The sequence below is a fragment of the Eschrichtius robustus genome, chromosome 5 (genome assembly GCF_028021215.1).
Source record: "Eschrichtius robustus isolate mEscRob2 chromosome 5, mEscRob2.pri, whole genome shotgun sequence".
NCBI classification, from domain to species: domain Eukaryota; kingdom Metazoa; phylum Chordata; class Mammalia; order Artiodactyla; family Eschrichtiidae; genus Eschrichtius; species Eschrichtius robustus.
In genome coordinates this window covers 1,178,132-1,200,349 of record NC_090828.1, presented here as the reverse complement: position 1 = coordinate 1,200,349, position 22,218 = coordinate 1,178,132, and the positions used below count along the sequence as shown (strand labels likewise).

The 22,218-nt window shown below is 57.9% G+C and overlaps 2 protein-coding genes across 7 annotated transcripts in view; one reads left to right on the top strand and one right to left on the bottom strand.

The window, feature by feature from the left end:
- Positions 1-13,229, top strand: part of GPC1 (glypican 1) — a 29,861-nt gene extending 16,632 nt beyond the window's left edge. The window contains exons 2-9 of the mRNA XM_068544104.1: positions 5,688-5,846; positions 7,915-8,306; positions 8,935-9,100; positions 9,875-10,005; positions 10,091-10,210; positions 10,310-10,443; positions 10,803-10,978; positions 11,376-13,229. Coding sequence (XP_068400205.1) covers positions 5,688-5,846; positions 7,915-8,306; positions 8,935-9,100; positions 9,875-10,005; positions 10,091-10,210; positions 10,310-10,443; positions 10,803-10,978; positions 11,376-11,611 — 1,514 coding nt within the window. The 3' untranslated portion in view covers positions 11,612-13,229. The remainder of the gene's footprint in view (positions 1-5,687; positions 5,847-7,914; positions 8,307-8,934; positions 9,101-9,874; positions 10,006-10,090; positions 10,211-10,309; positions 10,444-10,802; positions 10,979-11,375) is intronic.
- A 593-nt stretch (positions 13,230-13,822) lies between these two features.
- The window catches only part of ANKMY1 (ankyrin repeat and MYND domain containing 1), a 36,675-nt gene continuing 28,279 nt past the window's right edge, over positions 13,823-22,218 (bottom strand). For all 6 annotated transcript variants that reach the window (XM_068544096.1, XM_068544101.1, XM_068544100.1 and 3 more), the window contains one exon: positions 13,823-14,335. In XM_068544096.1, the coding sequence (XP_068400197.1) occupies positions 14,281-14,335 (55 nt within the window). In that variant the 3' untranslated portion in view covers positions 13,823-14,280. The remainder of the gene's footprint in view (positions 14,336-22,218) is intronic.

The window sequence follows — 22,218 nt, the reverse complement described above, 5'->3', positions numbered from 1 at the left end:
TCCCATCATGAGCCCCCTCGCCAGTCTCCGCGTCCACCCCATCGATCCCTCACCCTCACTGCGCCCATCACCAATCCACCTCTCCTCCCTTCAGCTCCCCACCTTCACCCCATTTTCGCGTGCCTCCCGCTGTATCCCCGCAGTGTCCCTGCCACCCCTGTCCGCCCCCATCTCTTCCTGCAGCAAACCCCCCTTCCTCTTCCGTCAAACCCATTCCCCTCCCCTTCGCTTGCGGCAGCCCCCGCGAGCCCCCTCTCCCGCCACCCCCGCCAATGCCTGCCGCGCCCACTGCGGCAAGCCCCTTCCCCGCCAATCGCGTCGCCCTCCTGCCCTCCCCCCCTCGCCTGCCGCAGGCCCCGGCGGCGCGGCCCCCCTGCTCTCTGCGCGGCCGCGCCCACTGCGCCAGCGCCCCCTGCTCGCTGCGCCAGGAGCCGGGAGCTCGGCCGCCGCTGCAGACCCTCGCGCGCCGGCTCCTGCTCCGCGGCGTGGGGCCCTCGGTCCCTGGCCGGCAGCGACTGGCGGCCGGGCGCTCGGCCTTTGTCCCGCCGCCAGCGACGCAGCCCCTGGGCAGCGGGACCCCTGGCGAGCCTGAGGGGCGGACCCCTCCCGCCGAGCGCAGAGGGGTCGCAGCCGAGACCCCTCGGTTTCGGTCCCCGTGCGTGACGGAGGCTCTGCAGCGGCGGCAGAGGGCCGCCTTGGTGATGCTGTCATGTGGCCGGAATGGTGGAGGGGCTTAGGGCCGGCGGTGAGGTGGTCGGTGAGGGGTAGAGAAGCGCGCTGGGAGCGGGGCGGGAGGGGTTATGGGTTTTGTTGCCGCGTTAGGAACGGGGGAGGATGGTGGTTGAAATGTCCTGTCCGAGGTGGGTCTGAGGCTGCCCCCCTGGATGGACTCTAGGTGCTCGGGGTGACCCTGCGACAGAGACTGGCGAGGGACAAACGCTTCTTGGTTGGGGCCGGGGGGGGGGGGGGGGGCGGGGTGAGGAGATGAGGAAAGAAGGTCTGGAGCTCGGGTTGTGGGCGGTGCCCAGGGGACCTCGGGTTATTTGGCCAGCGCCCCCCACCAGCAGGCTGGTGGACGTGCCAGCAGGGTCCTGCAGCACCCACTGGAGCTGGAAGGAGTCCAGGAGCAGGAGTGGGCGTGGGCATTTGTCCCAAGAAGGGTCAATTGCTTGGGGAAAGCCTTCTGCACACCCCACCCGCTCAGCAGGCCGGCTGGGGTCCAGAGCTGAGAAGAAGGGAGGGGTAGGGAAGCAGCCCCCTAACTGCTTTTCCAGACCTGGGCCTCTCCCTCGTGTTTTGGAGGCCAGGGTGCCTAGAACTGGCCACAGAGCTGCATTCCAGCACCGTCCTGGGAGAAGAGGGCGGCTAATTGCCTACACTGAATTGCCGAAGAGTATTCTAGGGGTGGCAGGATTAGTTGGTGCAGAGCATCTGGGATGTGGCTTTAAAGTCAAGTTGAGCAGGCAGTCTGCGTACTCCTGTGTGAGCTGCAGAAGCTTCTGGAGAGATGGGCTTGGTGTGGCGCCATCTTCCCTCTGCAGTCTCCTTGGGAGGGCTCTAGGGCCACCAGTCAGGAGTGGCTGCCAGGCTGGGCCCGGACAGATGAGGTCTGCATCCAGCATTGGTGATGGGGATCACTGCTGCGATGGGGTCTTGGGCTAAAGCACTGGGTCTGCAGAGCTGGTGGGGGGACTGCTGGGTGGGAACGCCATCAGGAGGCTGCTTGTGCCCTTAGGAGGGCCGGGAACTGTGGCTGTGTCAGCAGGTGGCAGGAGGTGTGAGGCTTAAAGATGTTTAAGCCATAGGCTGATGGGACTTGCTGAGGAGAAGCCGGAATCTGGGGTGACCCCAGGAGGTCTGAGTATGGGGGAAAGAAGGCGGATATGTGGTCTGCCATCCAGCAAGAGAAGGAACTGCGGGGGGTGTGGGTAGGAAGCGAGTGCAGGTGTTTTAACCTGGGGAGGGCGGCTGGGGGTTTGGAGACTTGGGACCTGGGGGCCAGGCCTAGAGGAGGGGCTCTAAAGAGACTGGGGATGGGGGAGCAAACCTGCCATGAAAGAGCTCTCCCCTCTTCCCCCCAGAAAACCTGGGATCACGAAAGGAGGAGGTGTCCCAAAGGCTGAGGGAAGAGAGAGTTCTAGAAGGATGTAGTCTGCTGTTGAAAAAGCAGCAACAGACTGAGGAAGAAAGGAGGGGCCATCACTGGCCAGCTGGGGGAGAAGCCTCAGTGCCGATGGGAGGGGTCCGTGGGAAGAGGGGACAGGCTGATGCCTCCCAGTGGGGAGCGGGGACCGGAGGGGTGGAGTGGGCAGCTCTAAGATGGACGGGATACCAGCCATGCCCTCCTGCCTGGCCCGAGTGCCCCCCTTTCTCCAGGCGTTTAGCCGAGAAGAGGTCAGGGTTTGGGGGTGGAGGTCTGAAATGACAAGAGGGGAATTTTATCAGTCTGCCTTGCACACTTCCAGGGTCAGGGAGCTCACCTGCTCTCTGGCAGGCCCCACCCGCCTCCAACCGTTTGGCTTAGATCAGGGAACAGACTTGCTTTTGGGGAAGGTGCCCTGCAGAGCCCACCTCTGCCCGGCTGATGTCCAGGACCGACAGATGACCTGCGGGCCCAGGCCGAGCTGGGCCAGTGCCTTGACCACCGACTAGCACCGGCCACCGCATCTGCCCTGCCGCGGGCTCGGGGAGCCTCAGCCCAGCCTGCCCGGGGCCTCAGGCCGGCGCCCGGGCTCTGGCTCCGTGTCTTCACTCCCGTGTGTGTCCGAGGAGGGAGGGAGGGACGGGGGCTGTGCTGGGGCGGCCGGAACAGCGCAGGTCACCGGGCTGGCTGGACGAGGTAGCCAGGCAGGGCTGAGGGGGGCCGCAGGGAGGCTGCGGGGCGGGGGAGGGGCGGGGAGGCCAAGGGGGCGGGGGGCGGCTCACGGCTGTGAGCGGTGGGTGGGCCGACAGCGCCAAGGAGCCCGCTCAGAGCCGGCCTGAGAAAAGGGGGTCCTGGGTGATTTGTCCTCGCCTCTCTCCTGCCTGCAGGAACGGAAGGTTCGGGAGGGAGGGCAGCCAGCCGGGGAGGCCGCCGGCCCCTATGGCCCGCAGGTGCTTGCACCTCGGCAGCCTGCACCCTCCTGCCTCTCCTGCCTGCCCGCCGCTGCACCGTGACCCATCCGGCCTGGCCTGGGTGCCTGTCACAGCTGAGCCTAGGCTGGCACCTGCAGCCACTCCCAGCCCCAGGGCACGCCCCCAGTTCAGCCCCCGACCCCCAGCCCGGCACCACCACGGCCAGCTGGTCCCAAGCAGCAGGGGAGGGGCCTCGCCAAGGGTGCTCTCCTGGCCCCTGCCGTTGGAGGGGAAGCCGGGGGGAGGGCGGTCGGGGCCCAGGCCCCTCCTGGCTGGGTGCACACGGCCCCATTGCACAGCCTCCACCATCAGGGAGACGGGTCCAGTATCTGCCCTGCTCTGCCAGCTGGGACGCTGGCTGGAGGACCCTCGTCCTGCTCTGTGAGCTGCCCCCTGCTGGCGATGGTCCAGGGCCACGGGTCAGCGTCAGCAAGGGCAGCCGAGAGGAAGAACTGTCTCTGGGGACGTCCTCAGGTCCCAGCCCTCCCTGCCTGGAGGTGCCCGCCCACCCCACCCCTGCCCCGAAGGAAGGAGGGCAGGGATGAGGGTGCTTACTCTCTGCCAGGCCCTGGGGAGCCAGGCTCTGTCCCTCCACCCCAGCTGGTTCCCGTGAGGCCCACACGTGGCCAGAAAGGCCTGACTCGCCCCAGGGCGGGGGGGGGGGGGGCAGGTCCCAGACCCCTGACTTCCCACCCCCGCGGGCCTGGGGCTCTGCAGGGCGTAGGCACACGAGCTCCGACGTCTACCCCACAGGCAGCCCTGTTCCAGGGTGGAGGCCACAGCGCCCCTTAGACAGCAGGCCCTGGGAGCAGGGGTGGGGGCCCCAGGGGACGAGGCGGCTGGGGGCAGGTTTGTGAGGGAAAAGCGGGAGGGAGCTGCCCTTCCTGCCTCTGCCCACCCCCCTTCCTCCCCACTGAGCCTCTGACACCTCCCTCGAGTGCCACCCGAGTGTGCAGCGCCCTTTGCCCCCTCCCACCGCGCCTGGGGCACCGCTGCCCTCTCCCCGCTGTTACACTGATGGGCACAGAGCTGCAGACAGGCCATAGGGCGACTCTGCCCTCCGCACCTGTCCCTGCTTCCCCGGGGCGTGTGCAGGAGAGGAAGACACTCAAACCTAAGTGTGACCGAGCCACCCCCGCAGGCTCTTCAGGGTTAATGCAGCCTGCGGAGAGTGACTTGGTCTTACCCACCCCTCTCCCCCCGCAAGGCCTCCGCTGGAGGCCGCTGCCCACCCTGCAGCCCCCCACCCCTCAGGGCAGCCTCGGGACCCAGAGATCTCTGCCCAGGCTGCTCCACGACCCCCTGCAACCATGCCAGCCACACCGGGCAAGCCCTCGACCCCAGCCCCACACAGCCTCTGTCCAGGCCAGACCCCTGCGTCCACTTTCCTCCGTGCCCTGCCCCGCTTAGAGGCAGGAATTGCGGCCTGTGGGGAGTGGGCCTGGGGGGCTGTGAGGCAGCCCAGTGGCCATGGGGGCCTGAAATCGGGTGGCTGGAGCCACTTGGCCCCTGACTGTGTGACTTCAGACAGGAACCCTCATCTCTGCCAACCTCAGTTTCCTGGTCTGTAAAGTGGGTTCACAGCACCCACCTCAGAACTGGGCCCAGCACACTTTGAAAGGTGCGCCCTGCACCATGAGAGTGGTGGAAGCAACCTCAGTCACGTCCTAGCGCTGCTGTAAGCAGTGCTGCCGGGACCCCGCGCCCGGGCGGTGGCACGGGGGTGATGGGGGATTTGAGGGTGCAGAGGAGGGTGCACACACCTGAGGGGGCTCAGTGTGTCCTGCCAGGTGGGTGCGGGTCTCACAGCAGGGCCCCAGCAGACTTGTGCCCGGGCTGTCCTGATGGGGTGGGCCTCAGCCTAGGGGGCCACTGCCTCTGGCCGGCCCGGAGCTGTGGGTGGGTGGCCTGCCCAGCCTGCAGGGCCTGCTGTCCTCAGTGGGAGCTGGCACCCCGGACTGGGGTCGGGGAGGCTGGGGCTCTCCTGCCCTGCTCCTCGGGGATCCCTTCCTCTCCCTGTCCTCAGCCTGGGCCCAGGGAGGGGCGCCGGGCAGGCCTGGACACTTCCCCTGTGAGCCTTGAGTCTGGCAGCCCCCCATGCCCCCCACGCAGGACCTGAGGCCTCTCTGTGCTGAGGTCCAGGCGTGAGCGGAGCTGCTCAGGGCACCTGGGGTGGCCCTCCTCACACGCAGGGGGCGTGGAGAGCTGGAAGGGGCTGAGTGGGGACAGCACCCCACAGCCCTGCCCTGGGGCTCAGCCTTCCGCAACCCTGCTTTACACCCATCCGCACCGGGGCTTGCCCCAGGGGTCCTAGCGGTGGGATTCTGCAGAGGAAGCCCTGCTCCTGTGTCCTGCGCTGAGGGCTGCGCGGCCCACCCTAGACGCTGCCCCGAGCCGGGCCTGCCTTCCCCCAACCCTGGCTGGCAGCCCCACCTGTGTGCCGCCTCCCGGGGCCTGCTGCCCACGTCCCCGCTGTGCAGGAGAGCCCACCGGCCGCGAGGCCCCGTCTCCTGGTGCCCCGCCCCCCAGCCTCCTGTAGCCCTCCTCTCCCTCACGCCAGCCCCTCCCCACAGGTGAGCACCTGCGGATCTGCCCCCAGGGCTACACCTGCTGCACCAGCGAGATGGAGGAGAACCTGGCCAACCGCAGCCGCGCCGAGCTGGAGACGGCGCTCCTGGACAGCGGCTGGGCCCTGCAGGCCACGCTGGCCGCCCAGCTGCGGGGCTTTGACGGTGAGGGGCTCCGGGGCCGCAGGACGCTCACGGCAGGGGGCTGGGCACTTGGGGGCCTCTCGCAGCGAGGCAGGGTCAGAGGGGACGTAGTAGCAGAACGCTGGCCGCGTGCAGGGGCCTGAGCGGGGGGTCACCTTCAGGTCTCTGTCCACCCCGAGGCACGCACGTTTGGGGAGGGCCAGCCCGTCCCTTCCATCAGCCCCTCAGAGGGGACCCTCTGCCCTCCAGAGCTGTCCTAGGCACCTGCCAGGGACAGGCCTGGCACTGGCCACCAGCTGGCCTGGAGCTGGGGAGCTCAGCGTGAGGACTGAGATGGGGGGCCAGGACGGGGCTGCAGGCTGGGGGCACGAGGAGTTTGGGGCCCCTGCCATGGCCCTCGAGCCTCCAGGTCAGCTGTGTGTGTCAGTCATCTATTCCCAGCCCCTCACCAGCTCTCTCGTCGTGTCTGGGCCCCTAAACAAGGGACGGTGGGATGACGTTGTGACGCTGACAGCGGGCACCTCGGAGGGGATGGCGGGCGCCGGTGGGAGGGGCCCCAGAAGTGACAGCTGATGTCAGAGCCTGCACAGCATCCATTCGGGACACTAATCTGTGTTCAAAGCGATTCCTCATCCGCTTCCAGGCCCACTTGTGCCCCCCCCCCCACCCCGAGAGTCCTTTCCACCTGCCCCTCTGTGTGCCACTTCCCGCCCCGCGCCTCAGCCCCACTGTCGTGCCTGCTCTGGCTCCCTCCGTGCCTCGTGCCTCGGGAGCAGTCCTTACCTGGCCACCAGCGGCAGGGGTCTCAGAGCCTTTGTCTGAAGTGCGCCTGGGACCTGCGTCTAGCGGGGCCTCGGGTGGCTGTGTTCCAGGACGCGGGGCCCACGCTCACGCACCACACCTTCTGGGCCGGCTGCCAGGGGCCTGGCTCAGAGCAGGACCCTGCTCAAAAGATGGGGCTGGGGGCCGGCCATGGGATTGGGGGCCCCATGACCACCCCGTGTGCTGCTGGGCTAGTGACTGAGCTACAGACTGCCCATTTGGGCCAGAGGCTGGGGTGGGGACCAGGACCCGGGGTCCCACGGCAGGAGCTGGATGGGAACTTGGACTGTCCGCTCCTTCCCACGGTTCCCACCTGGGGAGCTGCAGGGGCACAGCAGGAGCTGCGGGAGGGTCTTGGGTGGGGTGAGTGTAGACACAGGTCCGAGGGCCAGAGGCCTGATGTCCACCACGCCTCAGAGCAAAGCCAACCTGGCCCTGTGTCCCTGGACACCCGAGTTTGGGTCTGTGTGGGGAGGGCTGGCCACAGCTCTCGAGGAAGCGTCTGAGTGGATGGTCTGTGTGCTTATGGACCCTGCAGTCTCCCTGCTGAAAGGGGTGGACGGCGTTGGGGGCCTCGTTCTCAGCACACGGGGCACAGAGGTATTTCCCCAAAACCACAGGGGTCTGCGGCCCACGCTCACGCCCCGCCTCGGCACCCTGTCCGGGACTCTGGGTGCATCCTGAGGGCTGCGGGAGACCCTCTCCAGACCCTCAGGCTCACCAGCTTCCAAAACCAGAGGGAGGGCGTCCAAGAGAGATGAGGACGGAGGGGGAGGGCAGGAAGCCCAGGAGAGCCTCAGAGGTGGGCAGGGTGGAGAGTGCACAGAGGCACGCCCCCAGGGCAGGGGGCCTGGCTGGGTGACAGAGGCCAGGGGAGGGGGCGGGACGCAAGGAGAGCTGCTGGGAGGGAAAGCAGGCGAGGGACGCCCTGGGCCTTCTTCCCCCACTGGGTCCCACCCCCGCTCAGAGCACCCTCCTGCCCCTCCACACAGACCCTTGCCAGGTGATCTCGGGGGGCACTGAGGCACCGTGTGTCCCCTGCTCCAGGCCCAGCTCAGAAATGGATTCTGGATGCCCAGACCCCGGGCCAGGAGGGGGAGGTCTCAGAGCCCCGTGGGGGCGGGCACCCAGGGCCCGTGCAGGCTCTGATGACTCTCAGAGCACCGGGGGTCCCCGGCGGAGCCCCCTTAATGCCGGTCGCGCTGCCACAGCACGCGGGGTGGGCAGGGGGCTCTGGGAAGGCCTGACGCCCGTCTCCCGCGCGCAGATCACTTCCAGCGCCTGCTGAACGACTCGGAGCGGGCGCTGCAGGAGGCCTTCCCGGGCGCCTTCGGAGAGCTGTACGTGCAGAACGCCAAGGCCTTCCGCGACCTGTATACCGAGCTGCGCCTCTACTACCGCGGCGCCAACCTGCACCTGGAGGAGACGCTGGCCGAGTTCTGGGCCCGCCTGCTCGAGCGCCTCTTCCGGCAGCTGCACCCGCAGCTGCTGCTGCCCGACGACTACCTGGACTGCCTGGGCAAGCAGGCCGAGCCGCTGCGGCCCTTCGGGGAGGCCCCCCGCGAGCTGCGCCTGCGCGCCACCCGCGCCTTCGTGGCGGCGCGCGCCTTTGTGCAGGGCCTGGGCGTGGCCAGCGACGTGGTCCGGAAAGTGGCCCAGGTGCGCGCGGAGGCCCCGCCCCCTGCCGCACGTCCCCGCGCCCCCACCCCGGGGCCCTGGGCCTCCCGGTGCCTCCTTTCACCCTCCACCCCGGGCGGATGGGAGGATCCAGCATGCGAGCTGTGCTCCGGGCAGCGATGGCGAGGCCGGTCCCGGGCAGGAAGGGAAGGAGATGGGCTGCGGCTGGATGCTGAGTCGGCTCCAGGGGTCAGGTGGACGGGAGACGGGAGATGAGGGAGATGCGTGCTCCGAGGCTGGGGCGGGGGATGCCTGGCCCCGTCGGGCAGCTCGCTCCGTCAGACCCACCAGCGTCGGGTGTGGGAGGGCATCGGCCTCAGGCGCCTGCAGCCCTGGGCATGAGCCACCTCCACCCCAACTGGGGTCCCTAACGAGCCTCCCCAGCCCCAGCCTCCATCCGTTCCGCTGCATGGTGGGCGGTATTCCCGCTTCCCTGGGAGGGTTAGTGACCACCGCGTTCCGGGAGGCGTGGCACTGTGAGCGTGTCGGTTATTAGCCGGAGCCCCGCCGCGGCCAGCAGGCCAGCTTGGTCACCTGAGGAGGACCCCGGCACGCCTGTGGGGTTGCACACCTGCTGCGGGGTTGCGCTCAGGCTGCCTTGGCTCCCCAGGTGCCCCTGAGCCCGGAGTGCTCACGGTCTGTCATGAAGCTGGTGTACTGCGCCCACTGCCTCGGGGTGCCCGGCGCCCGGCCCTGCCCCGACTACTGCCGCAACGTGCTCAAGGGCTGCCTGGCCAACCAGGCTGACCTGGACGCCGAGTGGAGGAACCTTCTGGGTGAGCTCCCACTGCCGCCACCGCCTGCAGGAAGGGGGGTTGAGGGCGTGCAGAACCGGGCCTGTCCTCTGGAGCAGGCGGTCCCTGGGGCAAGGAACAAGATGCCCCCTGAACGTCCCAAACAGAGTGCAACGTGGGCAGCTGCCCGGGAGGGAGCCCCGCGGGGTCACAGTCCTGCCCTTCCCCACCGAGCGCGTACGCGCCAACACGTGTGTGACCTACAGTGGGCCAACCCGTGCATGAGTTAACGTGTGCGTTGCTGCCCTGGGGTGGGCCAACTCTGAGGTGTGCCGACGTGCCGTGGGTCACCAAGCACCTGTGCCAACACAGGTGTACCACAGTGTGTACACCTGCTGCTGTGAGGTGAGCCTGCGTGCATCCATGTCGACACGCGTGGGCTGACGTGAGAGCTCAGCGTGCCTGTATACCGAGATACGTAAGTTCTAACGCGTGCTGACACATGGGCCAGTACACATTCATGCTGAGACACGTGCTAACGTGGACGTGTGAAGGCATGCCTCGAGCCAACATGAAAACGTGAGGTAACATAGGCATGTGGTGGGCCAGGTGTACGTGTGCCGACGGGCGTAAGCTTACACGTGCTCAACCTACACGTGTGCCGACGCACACAGGCGCTAACGTGTACACGGGCTGGCCTGACGTGGGCCAACGTGCAGATGTCTAGTACGAGCTGCCGTGTGCGTGGTAGCATGTGGCGAGCCAGTGCGCGTACGTACAAAGTGCCCCCTGTGTGTGTGCTCACGCCTGTGCCAGACTCCATGGTGCTCATCACAGACAAGTTCTGGGGCCTGACGGGCGCAGACAGCGTCATCGGCGGCGTGCACTTGTGGCTGGCAGAGGCCATCGGCGCCCTACAGGACAGCAGCGACACCCTGACGGCCAAGGTGCGGGCCGGGGCGTGCGGTGGGCGAGGGGGGGCACCCCGGATACCGCCTCGTACCCTTCCAGGACCCCTGCGTTCTCCCCCAGGTCATCCAGGGCTGCGGGAACCCCAAGGTGAACCCCCAGGGCCCTGAGCCTGAGGAGAAGCGGCGCCGGGGCAAGCTGGCGCTGCCGGAGAGGCCGCCCACGGGCACGCTGCAGAAGCTGGTGAGTGGCCCCTCAGCTGGGCAGGCCCCAGGTGGGCGCAGTTGGGGGTCCAGGGCAGGCTGGGCCGGGGTGCCTGGTGGCCTGACTGCTGCCCTGCAGGTCTCCGAGGCCAAGGCCCAGCTCCGAGATGCCCAGGACTTCTGGATCAGCCTCCCGGGGACGTTGTGCAGTGAGAAGTTGGCCATGAGCGCAGCCAGCGATGACCGCTGCTGGAACGGGGTGGCCAAGGGTCGGTAGGTGCCCCCCAGCTGACACAGTCCGTCCCTCCTCCACGGCCCCTCGCCGGTCTGGGGCACCAGGCGTTGTGTGCACAGGGCCATACCTGACGTGGGACACGCAGCGGGACGCAGAGCTGGGATGAGGGCTGAGCCCTCGCCCTGTGCCAGCTCCCCACAGCAGGCGCCGTGCTCAGCGCGTCCTCACCCCGCCATAGTGGGGCCTGCACGGGCTCCCGTCGGCCCCTGAAGCCTCTGGGGGGGTCTCAGGCTTGCCACCGCCCTGACGGGGGGAGGGGAGTGGGCAGGCATGCTGGGGCAGTGCCCCCGTGCGGGGAGCGGGGCAGTGACCCAGGGCCTGCCTTCCCGGCCTCCAGGTACCTCCCCGAGGTGATGGGCGATGGCCTGGCCAACCAGATCAACAACCCCGAGGTGGAGGTGGACATCACCAAGCCCGACATGACCATCCGCCAGCAGATCATGCAGCTGAAGATCACGACCAACCGTCTGCGCAGCGCCTACAACGGCAACGACGTGGACTTCCAGGACGCCAGTGAGAGCGGGGCCCGGGGGGGCCTGGGGGCTGAGAGCCTAGGGTTGGCGCCGGGACGCCAGGGAGCACCCCCAGCTGGGGAAGGGTGCCGGGGACGGGGCCCTCCCAGCCCCGCGGCCTCCACAGTGGCTCTGAGGACGCAGCCGCTGCCCGGGTGTGGTCACAAAGTCCCCCTGCCCCTTGCCCCCAGGCACAGTTGTGACCCGGCCCGGATGTCCTCCCAGCCTTGGCAGGCCCAGGGGGTCGGGGTGCTGCGGTCAGGGTGGAGCTGGCGTCACCGGCCCGGGAGGCCCAGGCGGGGGGACGCGGCTCTCGTGGTCCCCAGGGCGGGGCGGGCCCACGGCTCTCGTGGTCCCCAGGGCGGGGCAGGCCCGCTGGAGCCTCCTCTCCTTGCCAGGTGATGACGGCAGCGGCTCAGGCAGCGGCGAGGGCTGCCCAGATAACGAGTGTGGCCGGAGGATCAGCAAGAAGGGCTCCAGCTCCCGGACGCCCCTGAGCCACGCCCTCCCCGGCCTTTCCGAGCAGGGGGGCCAGAAGACGTCAGCCACGGGCTGCCCCCGGCCCTGCACGTGCCTCTTGCTCCTCTCCGTCCTCACCCTGGTTCTCTCAGCAGCCAGGCCCCGGTGGCGGTAACTGCCCGGCCCCAGGGACCGAGGCCAAGGACTGACTTTGCCAAAACTCGAAGCAGACGGTATTGAACTCCCTCGGCCGAGAGCCCCCGGGGCGGGACAGGAAGGGCCGGCGAGGGGCCGCGGCCGTGACCGTGCTGGGGGCCGGGCGAGTGGCTTTGCCAGCCACCCTGGCTTTTAGTTTTGTATGAGGCCCTCAGGTCAGCAGGAAACAGTGTCCCCAAAAGCCATGCATTTCAGGGACCTCGGGGATGCCAGTGCCGTCTCTCCCCCCAGCTCCTGCGCCATCACGGCAGCACCAGGGCCTGTGAGGAGGCGGCCCGAGCAGTGTCCCCCGGAGCGCGAGCCGTGCCTTCCTCTCCCGCCTGCCCCGCCGAGCACCGGGGGCTCCAGGTGTCTGAAAGCCAGGCCCACCCCCAGCGCCCAAGAATCCCTGAGAGGGCGTCGGGGTTCCCGCCGTCCAGGGTCTAACGGGGCCTTTGAGATCATGCATGAACCTTGACCCGCCCCCCCAGAGCCACCTCTGGGCTCTGCTCTCAGCTGCATCTCTGCGGGGCTGGGCCGCTGCTCCTAGCCATCCACGTGGGCCCGCGGCCCACACGGGGACTTCTGGCTGTGCAGACGCGCCACCTGCTGTTGTCCTGCCCCCCGTCTCCGCCCAGACCCAGGGCCAGTCCCAGCTCAGGGCGACACAGGCCAGGGCTGCAGGTGACCCCTGGCTGTCACCTGGCCACAGGGATGCTGGGTGGCTGGTGAAACTTCAGCTCAGGGCCAGTGAGACCCGGCTCTGCGGGCTGGAGGGACATCCCTTCCCTGACCCCACCAGCTGCAGGGCCCGGGGAGCTTTGACAGTTAAGGGCTTTTCCAGCCGTGCATCCTCTGCAAGCGCTTCCCGTTCTCTCACCTAGAGCTGCTTTCTCAGCTCCTCCCGAAATGCTTTTGAAGGTCCCGGGCGACCTTCTGCGGCCCTGGGATCTGGGCGCACCCCCGCTCACTCAGGCTATCCAGGCCCCTCCGTAGACCTGTGGGCCCACCCTCCTGGGCCCTGCCCTCTGCAGGGCCTGGGGAGGGGCTGGCGAGAGAGGGAGCCGGGCAAGGGAGGGGGTCCTTGAGGGTCTGGAGGGTGCTGAGCCACCGTGGCCAGGGAATGTGGTCCTAAGCAGCCCCCGGGCCCTGAGAAGGCTGCTTCGCGCTGCTTTGCTTTTCCTCACAGGACTGGGGGGGCCCCTGGCCGCTGGTTAGGGCTTCTGGGATGCGTGGGGTCCTGCACTCTGCCAGCAGCCCAGCCTCACAGGCACACCCACCCCATCGTAACCCTGTCGTGCCTGGGCAGGGGGCTGGGCCTGGGGCCTCCTTCCCTGCGAGTGAGGGCTAGCTGAACTCTCAGGGGCTCTGGGGCAGTGACCACCCGTGTGCCAGGACGGCCGCCCTTGAGCTACACATGGACGGCCCCAGAGCGGCCTGCACTCCAGCCCTGCCCTACGTGCATCTCTGGAAGGGGCGGCCCTGCCACGGTCACTGGCCAGGCGGCGGCCAGGCCTGCTGTCTCCTTGTGCTGCACGGTGTCAGCAGGTGACGTGTGTTCTTTGAGTCCTCGTATGAATAAAAGGCTGGAGACCGCGTGTGGCTGCAGTGACCCCACTGTGCTCAGCCCGGCTGCAAGGGTGTGCCGTGGGCCGTGCACAGCAGGCCGTGGCTGGTTGGGAGGTCAGGAGGGGCTCGGGCACAGATCGCGCCCGGCGGTGTGGCCCACAGCTGCAGAGTGCATGTCCTGCCCCCAACCGGGGTCCCCCTGCCGTCCACCCTCACCGCCCCTGCTCTGTACACACACATCCGGACACATGTCCCAGGAAGGTTCCCGTTACCAGTTTCTGCCAAGTAGCCTCAGAGATGCCCAGAAGGTCAGAGCATGGGGACCAGCGTCTCCTGAGGTCGGGCCTGGCGGGACATCCTGATGGTCCAGTCAGCCCCCAGGGCCACAGAGAGAGCCCTGCCACACCTGGCTTCTCTCACCAAAGCACAGACCCCTGCCCAGCCACCCTGCCCTTCCCCAGGCAGTCCCGTGGGATCCCTGAGTAAAGCTGCCAGACCCACCTCTGCCCCCGGGGGGCCCTGCAGCCCCACCTGGACACCGGCCTCTGCAGCACCGCACCGAGTGCAGGGCCCAGCACCTCAGCCAGAGGCAACATAGAGGCGGGAGCCACTGAGGGTCACTTTATTTGGGTGTCGCAGCCCACAGTGGCCTGCCAGTCAAACGTTCTGCAAAGCCTCTCTGTCACCTGGGGCCCTGGAGCACTGAAGGACCAGCAGCCAGGACCCTGGGCCCCGTGAGTGTAAAGAGCAGGGCCCCCAGCACGGGGTCGGGGGGGAGACCAGGCAGCCCACCCTGGGAGGAGAATGCCGCCCCACGGAGGGAGTCCTGCAGGGGTCGCAGCTCCTGCTGGGCCTGGGGCGAAGCTCAGGCCTCCCTGCTGGACACCTGCCGCCCGGCAGCAACTGCGTGCTCACCCGCCCACCCCTCCTCGAGTCCTGGGGTGGTCCCCGTTCCTGCTGGCCCAGCTCCTCCTGGAGCCCTTACAGGCAGGTGGGTGTCCAGACGCTCACTCGTGACTGTAGGTGGAATATAAGCACCTCGACTTGCGTGGCAGCTTCAGGGTCGCAGACTTCTGTGGCTCATTGCCACGTTGCTGCAAGGGTTCCCTTGTGAACAGAGCTGGATGTATTCTCCCTGTCGGGGGAAAGGAGTCCACGGGTGAGGTGACAGCCGACGGGTCAGGAGCAGGAAGGGAGGGGGCCCACCTTGGGGGTCTCTCTGCCTTGTCCCTGCAGCACTGGGCCCTCCCTGCCCCGGGCCAGGCCCCGGACCACCCTGGAGCTCCCAAGCCCTGCCCACCCCAGGCCAGGTGCCGGTCAGTGAGAGGCTCCCCCTCCTTGGCTCCTGGTCCCCATTCATTCCTCATGGGAATCCAGGAAGCCACAGACATCCTGACCGACCCACACTGCCGGGCAGAGATCAGCCAGCTCCACAGGGAGCTACCTGTGGGTGGCCTGGGCAAGGCCAGCGTGGGTGTCTGCAGTGCACACACATGCACAAGCATGCACACACTCATTCAGACACACCAGTGTTTGCATACGCATGCAGGAATGCATTCTCTGCTCCCCTCCAGGTGACACTCAGTACTCCTTTACCTGGAGACAAGCCCTCCGTCTAGAAATGATGTTTATAATCAAAGTGCTAGTCACTTCCAGGATGGAGAAGTGATTCCCCAACCATAAGACCCTAGTGAATAATGGAAGGATTAGAATGAGGGTGTCTGTGTCCCTACTAGAAAGTGAAGACACGTGACAGGGCCATCAAAGATGGGGCACATGGGTGGGATCCCGGGAGACCCCAGCAGACCCTCCCTCTGCACAGCAGGGACTCCTTCTAGACAGGACCCCACCCTCGAAAGTGAAACCTCAGTGACCCTAAACACTTCCCTCCTACCTTCGTGTGGCCTGAAAATAAGGACAGGAACCTGCAGAGTTTCTAGCATAAACCCATTTCTATACCCAGCCTGGGAAAGCAGAGAAACACACCAGCAAGGAACTTGCCCAAGATCTCAAAATATGCAGCAGCGTTGACCTGGGGAATCAGACCGACTGTCCCGACATGAGAATATCAAGAAACAGGAGAAAATATTAAGAAATGTCTACTTTGAAGAGGTCACAGCAACATGGTAGCCTCAGCTGAAATGACCCACTTCCCGGCAGACATGTTGAAATGTTGGGCAAAATCAAAGTATTTATAAAATCAACAGCTACCTGAGGTCACAGGAGAGCTAAGTCCGATGCACTTTAAAAAAAAAAAAAAGGCCCTGTGTGGTTGCAGTGAGTGTGTGAGTGGTTATCAGATGCAGAAACATTCCCTTCTGGGCATCACAGGTGAGCAGACAGGCATGGGACAGGCAGCTGGAGCTGGCAGCCCTGTATGGCCTGGACTGTGGAAGGAACAAAAAGCTCTCCCTGCTGGCCAGTGGGGGACGAGAAAGCTTCGCTGCCAGGGCTCTGAGCAGAAGTATCTCCCAGCAGCATCAGAGTCCCACTGGTCCTCAGCTGACGACAGACAGGAGCAGATACAAAAGCACCCACAGAGCTCGCCCAGTGTAAGGCAGAATGTGATTCCCCCAGAGAGAGAGGGAAGAGCAAATCCCCAGCAAATTAGCAAAAAAAAAAAAAAAAAAAATAGCAAATTTAAAATCTACAACATGCCAAAAACTACCCACCAACCAGAGAGAGCACCCTGAGAACGCTGGATGATGGGGAAACTGGAATAGTGCATAAGGTGGTGTGTGTGGCAGCTGCCAGTGCACCCCAGAAGGTGTGGCCATGCTCAGTTCAGACCCAGCTCTCCCACCGAAGCCACTGGGCACACACAGACTGCACAGGGACACTCCCACACAAGGACAGGCCTTCGAGACCAGCATAGGTGACTGTTTTGCATAATTTCATAGAGACAAACAGAGAAAGTCAAACAAAATGAGACAGAGGAACATGTTCCAAATGAAAGAACAAGATAAAGCCCCAGGAGAAAAAAACTAATGAAACAGAGATAAGTGATTTACCTGATAAAAAGTTCAAAGCAATGGTCCAGAAAAACGCTCACCAAACTTGGGAAAAGAATATAGGAACACAGTAAGAATGTCAACAAAGAATTAGAAAATACAAAAAAGAACCAATCAGAGCTGAGGAAGACACTGAAATGAAAAATACACTAGAGGGAATCAACAGCAGATTAGGTGATACAGAAGAACACGTAAGCAACCTGGAAGACAGAATAGTGAAAATCACCCTATCAGAACAGCAAAAAGAAAAAATATTTTTAAAAAATGAGGACAGCTTAAGGAACCTCTGAGACAACATCACACATACTAATGTTCACAGTATAGGGGTCCCAGAAGGAGAGGGAGAGAAAAAGAGGCAGAAAATGTATTTGATAAAATAATGGCTGAAAACTTCCCTAACCTGAAGAAGGAAACAGATATCCAGGTCCAGGAATCACAGAGGGTCCCAAACAAGATGAACCCAAAGAGACACATACCAAGACATATCATAATTAAAATGGTAAAAGGTAAAGATAGAGAATTTTAAAGGCAGCAAGAGAAAAAGAGAGAGTCACAAACAATGGAACCCCTACAAATCTATCAGCTGATTTTTCAGCAGAAACTTTGTAAGCCAGAAGTGAGTGGCACAACATATTCAAAGTGTTGCAAGGGAAAAACCTACAACAAAAGATACTCTACCAGCAAGATTATCATTCAGAACTGAAGGAGAGATAGAGTTTCCCAGACAAGCAGAAACTAAAAGAGTTTGTCACCACTAAACCAGCCTTATAAGAAATGTTAAAGCATCCTCTTTAAGCAAAAGAGAAAAGACCATAACAAGAAATGAGAAAATATATGAAAAAAATCTCACTGGGACTTCCCTCGTGGGCCAGTGGTAAAGAATCCACCTTGCAGTGCAGGGGACGTGGGTTTGATCCCTGGTCAGGGAACTAAGATCCCACATGCTGTGGGGCAACTAAGCCCACGCACCACAACTACTGAGCTCGCACGCCTCAACTAGAGCCCACTTGCCACAATATACAGAGCCCATGAACTCTGGAACCCGTGTGCCACAACTACAGAGCCCATGCACCCTGGAGCCTGTGCACCACAACCAGAGAAGAGAAAACCCACACACCACAACTAGAGAGAAGCCCGTGCACCACAACGAAGAGCCCGCGCGCCACAACAAAAGATCCTGCATGCCTCAACGAAGATCCCACATGCCGCAACTAAGACCCAATGCAGCCAAAAATAAATAAAATAAATAAATAAAATAATAATAATAATAAACCCAAAAAAATCTCACTGGTAAAGGCAAATATATAGTAAAAGCAGTGGATCAGCCACTTAAAATTTAAGCTAGTACAAAGGTTAAAAGACAAAAGTCACAAAATTAACTACAATAAGGAGTTAAGAGATACATATAAAGATGTAAAATATGACATCAAAAACAAAATGTGGAGTGGGGGAGTAAAAAAATGTAGAGTTTTTAGAATGTGTTTGAACTTACATGACTATCAGTTTAAAACAAATTAGATAGATGGCAGATAGATATAGAGATATGTACATAGATATAGAAATAGATATATAGAGACAGAGATATACATGAACCTCACAGTAACCACAAACCAAAAGCCTACAATACATACACACAAAAAAAGAGAAAGGAAACCAAACATAACATTAAAGAAAATCATCAAACCACAAGGGAAGAGAGACCAAAAGAAGAAAAGAGCAGAGAAGAACTACAAAAGCAACCAGAAAACAAGTAACAAGATGGCAATAAGTACATACCTATCAATAATCACTTTAAATGTAAATGGAGTAAATGCTCCATTAAACAGACATTGCATAGCTGAATGGATTTTTTTTTAAAAAACCTATCCATATGCTGCCTATAAGAGACTCACCTCAGAACTAAAGACACACACAGACTGAAAATGAAAGAATGGAAAAAGATATTCCACACAAATAGAAACAAAAAGAAAGCTGGGGTAGTAATACTCATATCAGACTAAACAGAATTTAAAACAAAGTCTATAACAAAAGACAAAGAAAGGCATTATATAATGATAAAGTGATTAATCCAAGAAGAGGATATAACGTTCACAAACATGTATGCAACTAACATAGAAGCACCTAAATATATAAAGCAAATATTAAGACATAAAGGGGGAAATTGACAGTAATACAATTATAGTAGAGGACCTTAATACCCCACTTATGTCAATGGACAGATCATACAGACAGAAAATCAATAAGGAAACAGTGGCCTTAAATGACACATTAGACCAAAAAGACTTAATAAGTATCTATAGAACATTCCATCCAAAAACAGCAGAAAACACATTCTTTTCAAGTGCACATGGACCATTCTCCAGGATAGATGACATACTAGGCCACAAAACAAGTCTTAACAAATTTATGAAGATTGAAATCATATCAAGCATCTTTTCTGACCACAATGGTATGAAACTAGTAATCAATTATAGGAAGAAAACTGGGGGGAAAAAGCATGTAGAGACTAAACAACACGTTACTAAAAAAATGAGCCCATGAAGAAACCAAAGATAAAATAAAAAACACCTTGAAATGAATGAAAATAGAAACACAACTTTCCAAAATCTATGGAATGCAGCAAAAGCAGTTCTAAGAGGGAAGTTTATAGCAATACTGGTCTACCTCAAGAAACAAACAAACAAAAGTCTCAAATAAACTACCTAACTTTCCACCCAAAAGATTAGAAAAAGAAGACCAAAGCCCAAAGTTAGTAGAAGGAAGGAAATAATAAAGATCAGAGTGGGAATAAATGAAATAGAAACAAAAAGAAAAAAAAAGAAAAAGAAAAGAAAGAAAGAAAAAGATCAATAAAATAGCTGGTTTTTAGAAAAGATAAACAAAATTGATAAACTTTTAGCCAGACTTATCAAGAAAAAAAAAAAAGAGTAGGCCCAAATTTTTAAAAATTAGAAATGAAAGAGAAGTTACAACTGATATCACAGAAATACAAACCATCATAAGGAAACAGTATGAACAGTTATACAGCAACAAATTGGACAGCCTAGAAGAAATTGATAAATTCCTAGAAACATATAATCTCCAAAACTGAATCATGAAGAAATAGAAAATCTGAGTAGACGAACTACTAGTAATGAAACTGAATCGATAATCAAAAAACTCCCAACGAACAAAATTCCAGGACTAGATGGCTTCACAGGTGAATTCTATCAAACATTTAAAGAAGAGTTAACACCTATCCTTCTCAAACTCTTCCGAAAAATTGGAGTGGAGGGAACCCTTCCAAACTCATTCTGTGAGGTCAGCATTACCCTGATACCAAAACCAAAGACACTATAAAAAGAGAAAATAACCAACCAATATCCCTGATGAACAAAGATGCAAAAATCCTCAACAAAATATTATCAAACTGAATTCAACAATACATTAAAAGGATCATATACCATTATCAAGTGGAATTTATTCCAGGGATGCAAGGATGGTTCAATATCTGCAAATCAATCAACATGAAACATCACATTAACAAAACGAAGGATAAAAATCGCATGATCATCTCAATAAACATCTAGCAGAACAAAATTCAGCATTCTTTCATGATAAAAACTCTCAACAAAATTGGTAGAGAGGGAATGTACCTCAACATATTAAAGGCCATTTATGACAAACCAACAGCTAACACTGTACTCAATGGTAAAAAGCTTTTCCTCTAAGATGTTAGGAACAAGACAAGGATGCCCACTCTCACCATTTCTATTTAACAATAGAATTGGAAGACATAGCATTCAGACAAGAAAAAGAAAGAAAAGGCATCCAAACTGGAAGGGTAGAAGTAAAACTGTCACTATTTACTGATGACATGATACTATATAGAGAAAACCGTGAAGACTCCACCAACAAACTATTAGAAATAATAAATAAAAATTCAGTAAATTTGCAGGATACAAAATTAACATACAGAAGTCTGTTGCTTTTCTGTACACTAATAATGAACTATCAGAAAGCAAAAACAAGAAAACAATCCCATTTACAATCAAATCAGAAAGAATAAAATACCTAGAAATAAATGTAAACAAGGAAGTGAAAGACCTGTACTCTGAAAACTATAAGACACTGAAGAAGGAAAATAAAGACTATACAAAAAAATGGAAAACTACCCATGCCCACAGATTGGTAGAATTAATGTTAAAAAGTCCATACTACCCAAATCATTCTACAGATATAATGCAATCCCTATCAAAATACCAATGGAATTTTTCACAGAAATAAAACAATTACAGAATTTGTATTGAACCACAAAAGACCCCAAATAGCCAAGGCAATCTTGAGAAAGAAGAGCAAAGCTAGAGGCATCACACGTCCTGATTTCAAACTATATAACAAAGCTATAATAACCAAAACAGAATGGTACTGGCACAAAAACAGACACTTAGATAGTGAAACAGAATAAAGAGCCCAGAAACAAACCCACTCACACATTGTCAATTAATCTACAACAAGGAAGCAAAAATATATGATGGGGAAAAGACAGCCTCTTCAATAAATGGTGTTGGGAAAACTGGACAGCTACATGCAAAATAATCAAACTAAACCACTATCTCATACCATACAAAAAAATCAATTCAAAATGGATTAAAGACTTGAATGTAAGACCTGAAACCATAAAACTCCTAGAAGAAAACATAGGCAGTACTCTTTGACATCATCATTCTTAGCAATATTTTTATGGGTCTGTCTCCTCAGGCAAAGGCAAGAAAAGCAAAAATAATCAAATGGGACTATGTCAAACTAAAAAGCTTTTGCACAGTGAAGGAAACCATCCACAAAGTGAAAAGGCCACCTACTGAATGGGAGAAGATATTTGCAAATGATATGTCTGATAAGGGGTTACTACCCACAATATATAAAGAACTCACACAACACAATATCAAAAAAAAAATCTGATTAAAAAATAAGCAGAGGGCCTCAATAGGTATTTTTCCAAAGAAGACAGACAGATGGTCAACAGACACATGAAAAGATGCTCAACATCACTAACAATCAGGGAAATGCAAATCAAAACCACCATGAGATATCACCTCACACCTGTCAGAATGGCTATCATCAAAAAGACAACATAACATGTGTTGGCAAGGATGTGGAGAGAAGGGAACCCTCAGGCACTGTTGGTGGGAATGGAAATTGGTGCCGCCACTATGGAAAACAGCATGGAGTTTCCTCAAAAAATTAAAAATAGAGCTCTCATACAATCCAGCAATTCCACTCCTAGGTATTTATAATCCAAAGAAAAGGAAAACACTAATTTGAAAAGATATATGCACCCCAATATTCATAGCAACAATATTTACAATAGCCAAGATATGGCAGCAACCTAAGTACCCACTGACAGGTGAATGGGTAAAGAAGATGTGGTGTATTTATACAGCGGAACATTACTCAGCCATAAAACAGAATGAAATCTTGCCATTTGCAGCAACATGGATGGACCTAGAGGGTATTATGCTAAGTGAAATAAGTCAGGCAGGGAAAGACAAGTACTGTATGTTTTCACTTATATGTCGAAGCTAAAACAAAACAAAACAAATATAACAAAACAGAGGCAGACTCACAGATACAGAGAACAAGCAAGTTGTTACCAGAGGATGGGTGGGGAGGGGTAAAATAAGGGAGGGAGATTAAAAGAGGTACAAACTACTAGTTATAAAATAAGTCACAGGGATGTAATGTACAGCACAGAGAATACAGTCAATATTTTATAATAACTTTGTGCAGCGTGTAATCCATAAAAGTATCGAATCACTATGGTGTACACCTAAAACTATTGATAACGTAAGCCTGTGTAAATCAAGTATACTTCAATAAATAACAGTAAATAAAATTAGGTGTTGTGTAGTATCAGAGAGGGGAAAAGGGAGAGATGGAAACCATAAGGTTAGAACAAGTCTATTTTTAAAAAGAAAACAGGAGAAAAAGATTGGGAAATGCACCAAGTGGAGTTGAGGCAGGGATG